Consider the following 15156-nt stretch of genomic DNA (forward strand, 5'->3'; position numbering starts at 1 on the left):
ATTAGTGATTAATCTCCAAATAGGTGTGTAATTATCACAAAACAAAAGTTACAAAAAAAGTACCATGGTACAAATACAAGCCATTATTTTAAGAAATCCATTTCGATGGACCACTAGCACAGATGAAAGAGCAGTAAAACGTGAAAAAGGTAAAATTGTAACATAAAATCTAATAATCCACCTTAATAAAAAGGTAAGTGTGTCTATTTGTGTGTCTGGTTGCAACGAACCAGTTATTCTAAAAGATGGTGCATTACAAACATTTTTAGTAATATGTATTGCATTTGTCATTCAACATATGCTACAACATATGGTGCAATTGTATTTAAAGTGCCCTTGTATGCTTCACCATTATTGCTTCTTTTTTTTTTTTTTTTTTTTTTTTTTTTTTTTTTTTAAACTCGTGGTGTGTTGTTTGGAGCACTTTATGACTTGTACAAAATATAGATGGGCTGTTTCAGTGCATAAGTCATGGTACAGTGAGTCAATTTGCTTTACTGTACACAAAATGACTTAATGAAAGTACTACATGTAATGATCTTTAAGTATTCCCTCCACATATTCTTTTTATTTGGCAAATACTATCTATAACAATTTAAAAACTATTCTACCCAGTAAAAAATAATAATAATAATAATAATAATACATAGCAAAATTTACAACAATTCACATGAAGTATAAGTTATAGCTATAAAAAAGCAAAAAAAAAAAAAAAACAGCTTTTAAAATATAAATCAAGTGTGCAGAGCAGGCACTGGTAATCTAAGAATAACATACAGGATTAAGCTAAATGAGATTCTTTCAGCCCTTTACAGATTCACCAAAATTTGATACATGTAACCTTAATTTTGTATTTCGCCTTTGTTTTAGGTATTGTGTCAAGCCAGCAGTCTCCAAAGGACATGCATTGTTTGAGGTAGCGGACAATGACAATGAAGACAGTGTTTAATATAGGGATTTTAAAGCCATTAAATCAGTTATATCCAATTTTGTTTAATGAGATAAGAAACCAGCTTTTTGTTTGCTATCATCAATGAGTAAAGGTTTTACAATAGCATATTAGGGATGTTCAAGAGTGAAATGCAACAGGATCACCGTACTTCTAGGGTGCTAGAAAACAAAGTTAAAATATGTTGTTAGAACACCCATAAACCAAAAAGCAGAGCAGTGCAGTAGAAAAATCTGTCCAAACTAACAACTAAAAATAGTACAAATGTAGATTGTGGAAGAAAATGCAGATAACACTTTCCGTGACATCAACACCTAAACTGGAAGTCTCAAACCATTTTCAAGTCCTTGCGGAGCTGAAATATGTCTCTGAAGATTCTGAGGTAGTTAGGCAGACATGAAGAGCCTCACCTCAAAACTAGTTCCCAAAAAGAGAGAGGCAAGATTATTATAATTAACAAAAGATAAAATCAAAAGTTAAACTATTAATAAAAAAAGAACATTCTCGTAAACTGAAATAAAATAATTAACCGAAATGAAAAATTAAACTAAACAAAACTATTAAAATACAACCCCAATTCCAATGAAGTTGGCACGTTGTGTAAAACGTAAATAAAAACAGAATACAATGATTTGCAAATCCTTTTCAACCTACTTTCAATTGAATACATTACAAAGACAAGATATTGAATGTTCAAACTGATAAACTTTATTGTTGTTTTGCAAATCTTCACTCATTTTAAATTTGATTGGGGTTGTAGCTGAAAAGGCTAACTGAAATAAAAAAATTTACTGCCCGCATATTTTCATCCAATGAACGGCGGCTGGTGACGGAGGGTGGGTTTTGACACAGCGTTTGTAGTGACAGAGCAAGCTGAATACAGGCGTATGAAGAAGAAAGGGATTTACTGTGTGATAGTAATGAAAGTTCTTCAGAAGCAGATAGTGACAGCATGATAGATTCTGTGTCAAGTGTTAGTGAAGAATACCAAGGTGATGACATTGCTTTGAATGTGCTTGTCAACTTTCAAAGCTGCCATTCACTGCATCTCCAGGGCTCAAGAGAGAAGTATTAGACGCAGATAATTCCTTACAGAATTTTAGTCTGTTCATAAATGACAGCACGTTAGCTGTAATTCTGATTGAGCCCTAGATACTGTATGTACACAGCAACCAATACAGCAGCATACACAAAGTCAAATTCCAGGCTGCATGAGTCTGATGTCCATTATGATGAGCTGCCACATTTGTTTGTGCTTCTTCTTTATCAAGATGTAATTTCAAACGCCTGAAGTTGGAATGTGCTTTAGCGTATGGACAGAAAAATCATGAGTGAGTAATGCTTCAGTTTATTTCTCAGGAGTCTGCATTTTGTTGACAATAATTCACATGCCACTTTGCACAGGAGAAATCCTTTTTGAAAATACAATTGCACTGTTTCAGAGACTGACTCGGTCAATATACCATATCAGCATATTGATGCTGACCAATCACTTTTGCTTTAAAAAGGCTGTTCAACAATGAAGCGACACAAATCTTGTAAAATCCCTGAGTTGGCAAAGTCTCTACTGAACTATAGGTAAGTAGGTGAAGAGAGACTAAACCTACTAATGTGCTTTTGTATTTATTCAGTATTAATTAATTAATCTTTTTTTTAGTTTTACACTCCCAGCTCAAAATATCTGACATTGTGAAAATAATTCAGTGACAGAATTATGTTTTAAAATATTTGTCCCCCTCTTTTCAATCTCTCTCTCTCTAAATAGATAGTTGAAATATCATACTCTTTTTATTCTTAACATCAGCCATGTCCTACATATTCCATATACTGTACAGTAATCCCTCCTCCATCGCGGGGGTTGCGTTCCAGAGCCACCCGCGAAATAGGAAAATCCACGAAGTAGAAACCATATGTTTATATGGTTATTTTTATATTGTCATGCTTGGGTCACAGATTTGCGCAGAAACACAGGAGGTTGTAGAGAGACAGGAACGTTATTCAAACACTGCAAACAAACATTTGTCTCTTTTTCAAAAGTTTAAACTGTGCTCCATGACAAGACAGAAATGACAGTTCTGTCTCACAATTAAAAGAATGCAAACATATCTTCCTTTTCAAAGGAGTGCAAAGCAAGCAGTCAAAAAAAAAATCAATAGGGCTTTTTGGCTTTTAAGTATGCGAAGCACCGCCGGTACAAAGCTGTTGAAGGCGGCAGCTCACACCCCCTCTGTCAGGAGCAGGAAGAGAGAGAGATAAAAAAAATCAATACGTGCCCTTTGAGCTTTTAAGTATGCGAAGCTCCGTGCAGCATGTCCTTCAGGAAGCAGCTGCACACAGCCCCCCTGCTCACACCCCCCTACGTCAGCGCAAGAGAGAGAGAGAGAGAGAGAGAGAAAGTAAGCTGGATAGCTTCTCAGCCATCTGCCAATAGCGTCCCTTGTATGAAATCAACTGGGCAAACCAACTGAGGAAGCATGTACCAGAAATTAAAAGACCTATTGTCCGCAGAAACCCGCGAAGCAGCGAAAAATCCGCGATATATATTTAAATATGCTTACATATAAAATCCGCGATGGAGTGAAGCCGCGAAAGGCGAAGCACGATATAGCGAGGGATCACTGTATACCGTAATCCCTCGCTATATCGCGGTTCGACTTTTGCGGCTTCACTCTATCGCAGATTTTATATGTAAGCATATCTAAATATATAACGCAGATTTTTCTCTGGTTCGCAGATTTCTGCGGTACATGCTTCCTCAGTTGGTTTTCCCAGTTGAACTCATACAAGGGACACTATTGGTGGATGGCCGAGAAGCTATCCAATCAGAGCATGCAGTTAAGTTCCTGGGTGCTGACTGGCTCAGCAATGGAGCGCCGAATTCGATTCCGCTTTGCGTTAACCAGGAAATCTCGTCTTGCTCATTCAGCATCAACGTGTTTCGCTGTGTAAAGAGTTAACTTTTGTGCATAGTCAGGCCCTTCGTTATGTCTCCAAAACGATCTGCTCCTGCTACTGCTTCAGGGGCCATGCCCAAGTGCCAACGGAAAATGCTAACGATTGCCGAAAAGGTAAAAGTTTTGGATATGTTGAAGGAAGGGAACAGCTACGCCGCTGTAGGACGCCATTACGGCATCAATGAGTCCACGGTTCTTTTTGTTTAAAAAGGAGGAAAAGATCTACAGCCGCAGTGTCCTTTAACCAGGGCGCAAAACGAGTTGTAAGTGGACGTAATAAGGCGGTAGTCCAGATGGAATCTGCTTTTGGACTGAAGACTTCCTGAAGAAGAACGACGGCGCTGCTACACAGTCGCCTGAAGAGGCTCCTTTAGAACAGCTGTAACACTGTTCTTTGTTGTGCAGTAAAGTTAAACTCATCGTTATCAGACAAGTCGTCATGTCATTGTTGGTGAGTAACCATAATTAATTTTCTACGTACAGTACTTAGTACATGTACGCATGTTTAGTGTCACTGTACACACATTTTACTGTATACAATTTTTCTTGCATTGTACGTATTTATTGCTGGTGGCCTGTCTATCGTAATGGCTGTAACATATGTGATATTGGAGACGCTCATTATCTTTAAAATAACATTTAGGTTTTACTGTATATAAACTGTGTTTACATACATAATTTCAACGAATCTTACCTAATATCTAAGAGAATACAAAGGGTTTATGCTGTATAACTGTGCGGGAAATGTGTATAAGAGTGCGGGGGCGCTTATAAGGGCTTAAAATATATAAAAATAACCATATAAACATATGGTTTTTACTTTGCGGATTTTTACCTTTCGCAGGGGGTTCTGGAACGCAATCCTTGCGATCAAGGAGGGATCATCATCATAGTATTTTTGCAATAGACTGGCACCCTGACCAGCTGCTGGGATAGGCTCCAGGTTTCCTGTGATCCTGCTCTGGATAATGGGAGTTTAGAAAGTGTATATATTGCTCCTAATCTTAGGTGCTGTTTCTGTGGTTTTGTGGCTGTCCATGCTCCTATTACCTGTTCTTACTCTGCTTATTAAGGGTTTAGTGTTCTTATGCATGTGCTATTCAAGTCTCACTACCCCTAAACTTGACACAACATGCTTGTTTTACTTGATTCCGTTAATAAAGCAAGGTGGGGTCTGCACATTGATTCAAACCTAAGAGCCTTGTTCTACCTAAGCCCCCATGATTTTCATGATCACACCTGTCAGAACACTGCGGAATCTATTTTCTGATTGTTGATATCTTTTCAGGCCTAATCAGCACATGCTCCCAACCTCCCTTTTTCTTTCTCTCTCTAGGTGGCAAAATTTTGTCTATAAAGTGTATGTGCTTGAGATGGAATCAGAGATTAACATGGCTAATATAAAAAATAACAAAACCCAGTATGGGAGATGTTTAAATACAATATTGAAGGCATTATTCGTAAGCACATTGACTTGGAACTGGATATGTTGTATACTGTAGACATTTAGAGTAAAAACTTCAAACCTTAAAATTCACCTAAATTTCATCACAAATTGGCCTATGAGGGCAACCATTATGTGGGATATTAAAAAGGCAATTCTCTCTAATTGCTTTTTATAGCAGATAAGACAAAAGATGACCCAAAGGATTCTTTCAATATTTTTATAGTAAAAGAACAGTAAAGGAGGAGGTGAAGTACATCAGGAATAGTAAAGGGGAATTTAAAAATACAGACAGTGAAATAGCAGATGCTCTAAACTTTAATTTTTCTCAGATTTTCACATGTGAGAAAGTGGAAAACCTCCCAGCATTAAAAAGGACTACTAAGGAGGTACTGAGGGATTTGGAAAATGTAAAGGGGAGAAGTGCTACTTAGATTAAATAGGCTGAAATCAAACAAATCACCAGGGACCTCATGCATAACGCCGTGCGTAGAATTCGCACTATAACATGACATAATCACAAAAGCCGAAATGTGTTTACGCACAGAAAAATCCAGATGCATAAATCTGTGCGTTCGCCAACTTCCACGTTGTTCTGCTTCATAAATCCCGGTCAGCGTGAAAAGTAACGCTCGTGCACGCGCCTGCTGTCCCGCCCCAACTCCTCCCAGAATTATGCCTCTTTGAATATGCAAATCAATATAAATAGCCCTTAAGCTCAGCGTTCTGTGAAAAGGCAATGGCAAAAGTTCGAGGAAAAATAGAGGAATTTCAGCGAACCAAGTGGAGGCAAAGAAAAACGTACTATTTGTTTAAACAGTGGTATAAGTAACAAAAGGAAGTTGATCGAGTGACATAGTGTGTCGGAGAAACTCGAAAGCTCAAGTTCACAAAGTCGTACAGTGCCCAAAATAAAAAAAAGAAGTTGTCACATATCAAAGTCGGCATGAAAAAGTGACCTGTAGCCCACAGTCTGAGTGTCATATGAAAGCTTATTAGGGTACAGTGAAAAAAAAGGCACACAGTGTAAAAAAAATCGCGTAGTTTATTTTTTCATTAAAGTAGAACATCATAAACTTCATCTTAAAATCGTTTAATTTACTAGTTTCTCAAATCCCATCGTAATTAAAGTAGCAAAAATGCTTTGTTTTGTATTTGATCTTCTATGTGCTCTGTGTGCCTGAATCACTACTTGCTCTTCCTCCAACAGGACACAGAATCCATTACATTCGTAATATTACAACTCTCTGAATAATTAAAATACTGAGAAGTATACATGATATCATTTTCATGATGATATGAGTTAAAGCATGTTATTAAAATGGGAACACAGTGGCGCAGTGATTGTCCATGTCTTACGCAAGATGCTTGCTGCGCCATGCGTGACCTTTGATGAAATGCTTTATTACAGAAGTACTGTCTTTTTCAAACGTACTAACCTCCAATTCCTGTCCTTACTTTTTTTTCTCCAAATACCCAATCGCCACACAATCAGCTCTGTAATAGACGTTAAGCCATCTGTAAGCTTAGAACGCAGATTCTTCAAAACTTTTAAGGAACATCGAAATATCTTCACAATGTTTAATTATTCTATCCATCTATCCTTCCAGTGTCGCGCCAGCCACAGCATGAACACAGCGTGAGGCAGGAACAAACCGTGAACGAAGCTCAAGTTTCTCGCTAGCGCTGCAGCAATGTGTATTAAAAGTTACGTTTTATCTGTATAATAAATATATTTTGCTGCATTTCATCTTAAAAATTATATCGTCATCATATGTAAATACACGCTTTATAAAGTGGCTCAGGTTGTGCAATATTATAACTATATCATAAGTACAATTACCTCAAGGTAACTTGCAAGTACAAACAGTTCTACAAGGAGCACTTGATGGACTGATTGAGTGCGTGTATAGTTCTTGGGATGAAACTGTGAACCGCGACGTCCGAACAGGAAAGGCTCTGAAGCATTGGTCGGATGAGAGCAGTTCAAATAGCGAATGGCTAAGGCAGCGTGTGCTTGATGCTGTATACCGATAATTCTCTTTCCGATCGCTGTACATCTGTGATTCACACTCAGATACAGTGATATAAATACTCCGAGTGGTGCAGTGAGAGAAATATGGAAAAAGATGATCCGCTGTGGCAACCCCTAATAGTAGCAGCTGACAGAAGAAGAAGGTGCAGTGAGAGTAACAATGCTAAAGCAGTTATGGTATTTAGAATAGTTTGACCATTCTGTGGACCATTATATTGTTATAGGTTAATTACAATCAAATGCATTAAACTAATAAACAATATGCGGTTAATTTCAGTGTATTTATAAAGCCGCGTCAGGGACGTGGATCTAAAAAAGAAAGGGTAACCACACAAGAACAATAGCACTGCTTTGACGATGGGTGCCGCCAGTCTGCAAAACCAAGCAGAGACCTTGCGTACGACAGGGTATGAGGTACCGTGGAAATGTGTGTGGCTTTACGCCAAGTTTAGGTTTTATACATCGCAATTTGAACGTGGAAACGTTCTTATGCAGCATTTCTGTGCATATGCACCGTTTATACATGAGGCCCCAGGACCAGATAATAATTACCCTTGAGTTATAAGGAGGTTAGCAGGTATTTATTTATTTATTAACTGTGCACTGGTATGGGTAATATTATTCAGTTACATAAAAACAGTGACCAGGTAGATCCAAGCAACTATAGTCCAGTAAACTTAAGGAAAATCTTAGGAAAATTAAAGAGCAACACATGGGAAGAAGAGTTTAGCTGAACAGTCAGTATGGGTTCAGAAGAACACATTTTACCAACATGCTGAAATTCTGTTAAGAAACAACAAAAGGATATGATCAAAGTGGAGCATGTTATTATTTGCCTTGACTTTCTGAAAGCATATGATAAGGTGCCACATGAGAGGCTGGGCGTCAAAGTAAAAGGAGTGGGAGTTTTGGGTGTTTGTAGATGGGTGCAAAATTCACTCAAACGAATCAGAGGCCTATCGTGCAAGAAACCCCATCGGAATTGGTTGATATGAGTTGTGCTCCATATGAGTCAGTGCTAGGGCCATTGCGATTTTTAATATACATAAATGATTTGGATAGAAATAAGTAACAAGCTGGTTAAGTTTGCAGAAGACGCCAAGACAGGTGGTTTGGCAGATAATCTGGAATCTGTTAAATTATTACAGAGGAACTTGGAGAGCATATAAAACTTGGGCAAATTTGTGGCAGATGAAACTTAAGGTCAGTAAATGTAAAGTATTACAAATAGGAAGTAAAAATATTAGGTTTGAATATAATGGTCGGTCTAAAAGGAGAAGGAAGAGGGTGGAGCAGCAGCAGTAAATGGAAACACAAGAACAGTAGCATATATTTAAAAAAATTATGTATCTTAAAAACTACTTGTGCAAAACTCTTGAAAATCAATATGCCTAGTACTATGACTAAAATGAGCGAATTGCAAAAAAAATCAATTAAATTATATGGTTTCTATGGCAGTTATCATTGAACACGGGTCAAACCATTTCTAAAGGATATGGGGATGAGTACTAGACCAAACTAAAAATTATTAACAAAAATGAAACAGAGAGCAGTACCAGTACATGTGGCTTGTATTGATTTAACTTCCTTTTCGTGGCTGCTTTTGTTGTTGTGACAACGACCATAAGGAATATGGGCCAGTTATTAAGACCATGACAGGGCAAGAATAGCGAGCAAAGTAAAAGAGATGTCAAGAGGGAAGCAGGTCAAAGGCAGGCTTGTTTTATTATTTTGGAGGTGTCCAATGGGCAGTGGAAATGTACAGTTACGATCATGATATTTTAAATAAAAAGCCCGTCGGCACCTGTGGGAAAAAAAATTGGCTCCCATGTGACTAATGGGATCGCCACAGCATCAAGTCAGGGTCCATACAATCTGTCTCCTTTTTTGCCCTTTAAAGATGCAGCAACATTGTCATACAAGTGGCCTGAATATTTTTAATTACACCTCACTGTTTTAGGCATTGAGTTCCAAACAGGCAGCTGTATAAGACAAAGACTAATTTAAGGACACAGCATGTTGGCTCTTTAAAGTGGGGATTTTAAAGCATTGACATAAAAGAGAAATCAGAATTATGGAGTTATTTTTTATTTGCTTCCATAAGAAGGTCTTGGATCCCTGACCGTTGTTTAATACTTAAATTTACGTGTGAGTGGGACAGAGATAGATAGATAGATAGATAGATAGATAGATAGATAGATAGATAGATAGATAGATAGATAGATAGATAGATAGATAGATACTTTATTAATCCCAAGGGGAAATTCACAATAATTCACAATAATTCACAATAAGATGCAAAATGATACTTTCAGGGCACCAGAAAAGCGTTTAGAAAAATTGCTCAAAGTACACTTGTGGGATTATGAAAAAAAACAAAGAAAGACACCTTCACAACGTACGTTTTACTAATGTAGATCAAAATAACCATTCAAAATTATGAAATTAATGATTCTGGAAGTAAAGATCAAAAAAAGACCTGTGATCAAATAAGACTTTTTTTTAAATAAGTTTCAATTATACTTGAATAGCAACATTAGATCCAGCAGAACCATGCTAAAAATCAGCTTTTCTTGACGTTTTGAACACTGTGAAATCAGTGACGCAACTATTGATGGGAAATCAACAACATTTGTTTGTATAGCACATTTCATACAAATGGTGAAGCTCAAAGTGCTTTACATGATGAAGAAACAAAAGTTTATATGAAACAAAAATAATTAGGCAATACTCAGTAGCAAAGAATAAAGTAAGGTCAGATGGCCAGGAGGACATAATTTAAAAAAAAAAAAAAAAAAACTCTAGATGGGCTGGAGGGAAAAAAAAAAACGGCAGAGTTCCAAGGCCAACAGACTGCCCAGCCCCCAAGGACGTTCCACCTAACAGAAATGATCTATATCAGTCCTAATGGTTTTCAGGCTTCATGTGAAAGAATTTGATGATAGTCATGTGGACATCTGGGGTACTGCCTTCAATCCATCAATGCAGGAACTGCATGGTGCCTTGATCAGGTGGTGAAAAATGAGAAAAGAACAGCAGAGAACAGCAGGAATTAGTATAGATTGTGAAGCCTTGGTGAAAATGATAATTCAATGTACATACAGCCTAACAAGGACACACTAACATGTAGATATGAGAAAGCCATGTTAAAACAATGGGTTTTTAGCAGTTTTTTTAAAATGCTCCACCGTATTAGACTGGTGAATTTTAATCAGTAACATATTCCAGATTTTAGGTGCATAACAGAAGGCTGCCTCATCACTTCTTTTAAGTTTAGCTCTTGGAATTATAAGCAGACACTCAAAGATCTAAGGTTATGATTTGGAGTGTAAGGTAACAGGCATTCCAAAATATAGGATGGAGCGAGATTATTCGAGGCTTTATAAACTATTAGCAGTATTTTAAACTCAGTTTTGAATTGCATGGATAACCAATGCAATGACATCAAAACTCAGATTTGCTTTTCCTAGTTAAGATTCTGGCAGCTGCATTCTGCACTAGTTGCAACCGATTGATGTCTTTCTTGGGTAATCCTGAAAGGAGTGTGTCACAGTAATGTAGTCAACTAAAAACAAAAGCATGAACTAATTAATCAGTATCTTGCAAAATTATAAGAGATCTAATTTTTGCTGTATTCCTTAGGTGAAACAATTATGTCCCGATAAACTGGTAATTTGATTAATATATGATTTAAAGTTTAGGTCAGAGTCAATTACCCCTAAATTCTTTACCTCCATCTTGACTTTTTAGCCTAATGGATCAAGTTTATTTCTAACATCCTCACTATATCCATTTTCCCAATAACTACGATTTCTGTTTTCTTGTTATTTAGGTTTAGAATACTACTACCACTGATGGCAATTCTCTCTTTTGAAACTAGAAGTAACAAAAAAAAAAAAAAAAAAAACAGTAAGCCACATCAAGGAATTCTACAAAATAGAATTAGGGCAGAGTGGTGGCTCTGAGGCTAAGGATTTGTGCTAGTATCCAGAAGGTTGCCGGTTTGAATCCCTGTCACTGCCAAGAGATCCTACTCTGCTGGGCCCTTGAGCAAGACCATTAACATGTAATTGCTGACTCTGCGCACTGAACCCAAGGAGTATGCGAAAACTAACAAATTCCTAATACAAGAAATTGTATAAGGCGAAATAAAGAACAAAAAAAAATAATAATATATAACTATCTAACATGAATGTATAATTACTTTTCCTATGCGACTTAACATTTATGAGAACAGTTAACATGAAACTATGATTGACAAGGAATTTCTAGTTTGTGTGAAATTACAGTAACTGTAAATCACTGTATCAAATATAGAAAATAATAACTGACATGATATACACTATTTGTCAAATGTTTAGGGCCACCCAGAAATGTTCATGTTTTTGATAAAAATTGATTCCTTTTATAATCAAGATACCATTAAATTGATTTTAAAATATAGACAAATCATTTCCTGTATTTATAATGGCTATTACTGCTTGAAATTACTTATTTTTAACTTATTATTCACATGCGAGTCCAAGACATAATTTCAGCAGCATTCCTTGTCCTAATGATAATCTCCCTTTTCTTGTACTTTGTCTTGTTTACAGGTTAATTTCTGAATGCATTAGCACCACTGAAACCTGTTACTTTTTTCACTTGGGTTTCAAAGTACTGTACTGGCATTCCTAAATTTCAGTTCTGGGTTCAAAAATGACCAATATCAAACAATTATCTCAAAAAAAATTTCAGACTATCGTTTTTTGTTTTGCAGAATGAAGGTTATCCCATTTAAAAGATTGCCATGAAACTTAAGATTTCATACAAAAGATGTTAATTATTGTCTTGAAAGAAAAATGCTAACTAGGTCTAACCAGGATAGAAAATGAAAGGGAAGGCCCAAATGTACAAATGCATAAGCAGATAAAGACATCAGAGTTTGTAGTTTAAGAAACAAAACACCTTTCAGGTCTTCAGTTGTCTTCTTCACTAAATACACACCAAATACCAGTGTTATCTGGCATGCAATTCAATGTATTATTTCAGTCATTAATATTACCATACATACAGTATTAATGAAAGCATACAGTATTAAACGTCCACTTCTCCCTGTGGTACCCACTCAATAAAAAAACTCCATGCTGCAGTAGTTTTAATTACATTGCATTAAATGTCCCTGCAATGAAATAAATAACCTACAAGTGATTTACCATGTATTTTAAATTACCTGTTTCTGAAATAATGTAAATTACAATGTCATATTTTTTACACAAAAATCAAATACCTGACATTCCAAAACTTATTTAAATGAAACTGAACATTCAAGTAAATGTACCTACATTTTATTAAACTCCCCCCCCCCCCCCCCCCCCCCCTTTTTGTCTTTATAGTTCTTTTCCTTAGTATTACATTGGGGGCCCTAATGCACTAGCTATGCCACTGTATTGAATCAGAATCAGAACTCGATAGCAATTTTTTGACTGCACTACCAAACATCCTTTTACATGTAAGTAATATATATATAATGCTCAAATCAGCTAACTGTCACTGAACAGGCCAAAAACATCTGGCATGCATGTTTTCTAACTTATTTCAAAGTTATAATGGATGGCTGAGCTCTTTTGCTGTGTTTTTAATGTGATACCTTACGCTTTAAAAAAAACCTGCTGACAAATCCAAGCCCTTTGGGATAATAAACTTATATTGTATAATTTAAAAAGAAATCACACGAATAACCATGTCTCTTAGCTTCTATTTCCATAATTTAATATTTGACACATTTATGACACTACTGTAATCGAAATCGGAAACAACCTTACTACCGCGAAATGTTCGCGATTCACTCGAGAACGAATGTATGCCCATTGAAACACTAATAAGAGACCTATATGGTAAGGAAAGGGAGCAAAACAGGACACTATGAGATTTGCCTTGATGTTAATATGTAAAGTGTTAGCTGTCAATAAATATTAACGTAAACTGTTCCACAACACAGTAAATGGCATTTCACGGTAAAACGTCTAATGACCATAACCTTATTTAAACAGAAGTACAGTTTCAGTGATAAAACTTATAAAGATACACATTACACCTACCTTGCAGGAACTGCACTTCTGCGTATAGGGGAAAATACACCAGGCGACCCCGAGGCTGTAAGACTTTTTCGACCGCTAACTTGTAAACCCGGCGTGGTCACTGACTTGCGTGATGCCCCCAAAGGTGTTCTTTGTGGAAACATTTTAGATACTTATCTTGCAAACACCGTCCTCTAAACTTGCGGCTATCAGAAATTAAATGGACACTTTAAAATATATATGTATATTTGTATCTGATTTCCAAGTGAGGAGTGTCACAACCCGGTCAGCACCGTGTACCATCAATTTGATCAAACCCGCGCCACTGAACGCCTCTGCGTGACGCTTAAATATGACGTCACATTCCAGCGCCAAATTTGAAAATGTCAATTCAAGGTGTGCTGTTTCGGGAGAGCGACGACATGCGGTTGTTTTCTTTAATTTCGAATAACATAAAAGGTACTGTAATGAGATGTTAAAAGTTTATCTTTAAGTTATCCCGTTTCCTAAAAGAAACATGGGTTATTGTTGTCGGAGATCTAGTATAGAGGTATAGAGATTAAGTTACAATCATGAGCTAAAAATAAATTATATTGTGTATTTACTTTAATGCTATTACAGCATGCTGAACTCTAATTCAGTACGAAGTGGTTATCTATGTGAGATTTGTACATTGTGTCCATGTCGGCTCCGGGTACTCAGGTTTTCCTCGTGCATCCCCCAGATCTGTTAGCTGGCAATTACAAATTGGAGAATGAAAGTTTTTTTTAGTTATGTAGTTCACCTTACTCCAAATACATTGGTATTAGAATTAGTATTCACTTTATTGGCTAGGTACACTAATGTGCACTAGGAAGTTGTCTTGGAAGCATTGGTACAACATACAAGGACAATGTAATCCAAAAGATAAATTTAAAAAGAAAAATATATAAAATCATAAAATATGATGCAGCACACAACAGCAATTTTAAAATATTAATAAATAATATAGGATTTAAAAAGTCCAGGTAGTCTAGTATGCAGGCAGGGCTTGCACCACACATTAGAGCAAATTAGGCATTCTCCTAGGGTGCAGATCATAAGGGCATTCAGGCACACGTGTTAGCTCTGAATAGTTGGTCGGTGCACTTATAAACTCAACCTAGGGTGCAAAATAACCAAGCACTGGCACTGTGTGCACATGTATATATAGATACTGAGTAAAGGTTCAGACTTGATTAGGCAGATTAACTGCATGTGGAAAAAATTGTTTAAGTGACAAGTTGTTTTAGCTTTCTCTACACAAAGGCGTTTGCCAGAGGGAAGTCTCTGGAATAGGTAATCTTTGTGGCACGCTTCCTTACCCCGGATACACAAGACTCGAATGTGTGATAAGTTACAGCCTATGACCTTTTCACAGTTTCTGATAATGCACTTTAGATTAGCTTTAGCCTGAACAGAGGCAGCACCAAACCAGACAGTTATAAATGAGGTCAGAATGGACTCAGTGATGGCTGTGTAGAACTGAACCAATGTTGTTTAGGGGAGATTGAATTTCCTCAGCTGCTGCAAAAAAAGAACATTCTCTAATGGGCTTTCTTAATAATATATGTCATATTATTGCCCCACTTAAGTTGTTGTGACCAAACAGTGCCCTGAAACGTATAGATAGATAGATAGATAGATAGATAGATAGATAGATAGATAGATAGATAGATAGATAGATAGATAGATAG

At 36.6% G+C, this 15156-nt stretch overlaps 1 protein-coding gene across 1 annotated transcript in view; it reads right to left on the reverse strand.

Annotated features, from left to right (window-relative positions):
- Positions 1-13775, reverse strand: part of nup133 (nucleoporin 133) — a 191558-nt gene extending 177783 nt beyond the window's left edge. Inside the window, exon 1 of the mRNA XM_028797315.2 lies at positions 13463-13775. Coding sequence (XP_028653148.2) covers positions 13463-13605 — 143 coding nt within the window. The 5' untranslated portion in view covers positions 13606-13775. The remainder of the gene's footprint in view (positions 1-13462) is intronic.
- Positions 13776-15156: the final 1381 nt, after the last annotated feature.

The sequence above is a fragment of the Erpetoichthys calabaricus genome, chromosome 3 (assembly GCF_900747795.2).
Source record: "Erpetoichthys calabaricus chromosome 3, fErpCal1.3, whole genome shotgun sequence".
Lineage (NCBI taxonomy): Eukaryota > Metazoa > Chordata > Cladistia > Polypteriformes > Polypteridae > Erpetoichthys > Erpetoichthys calabaricus.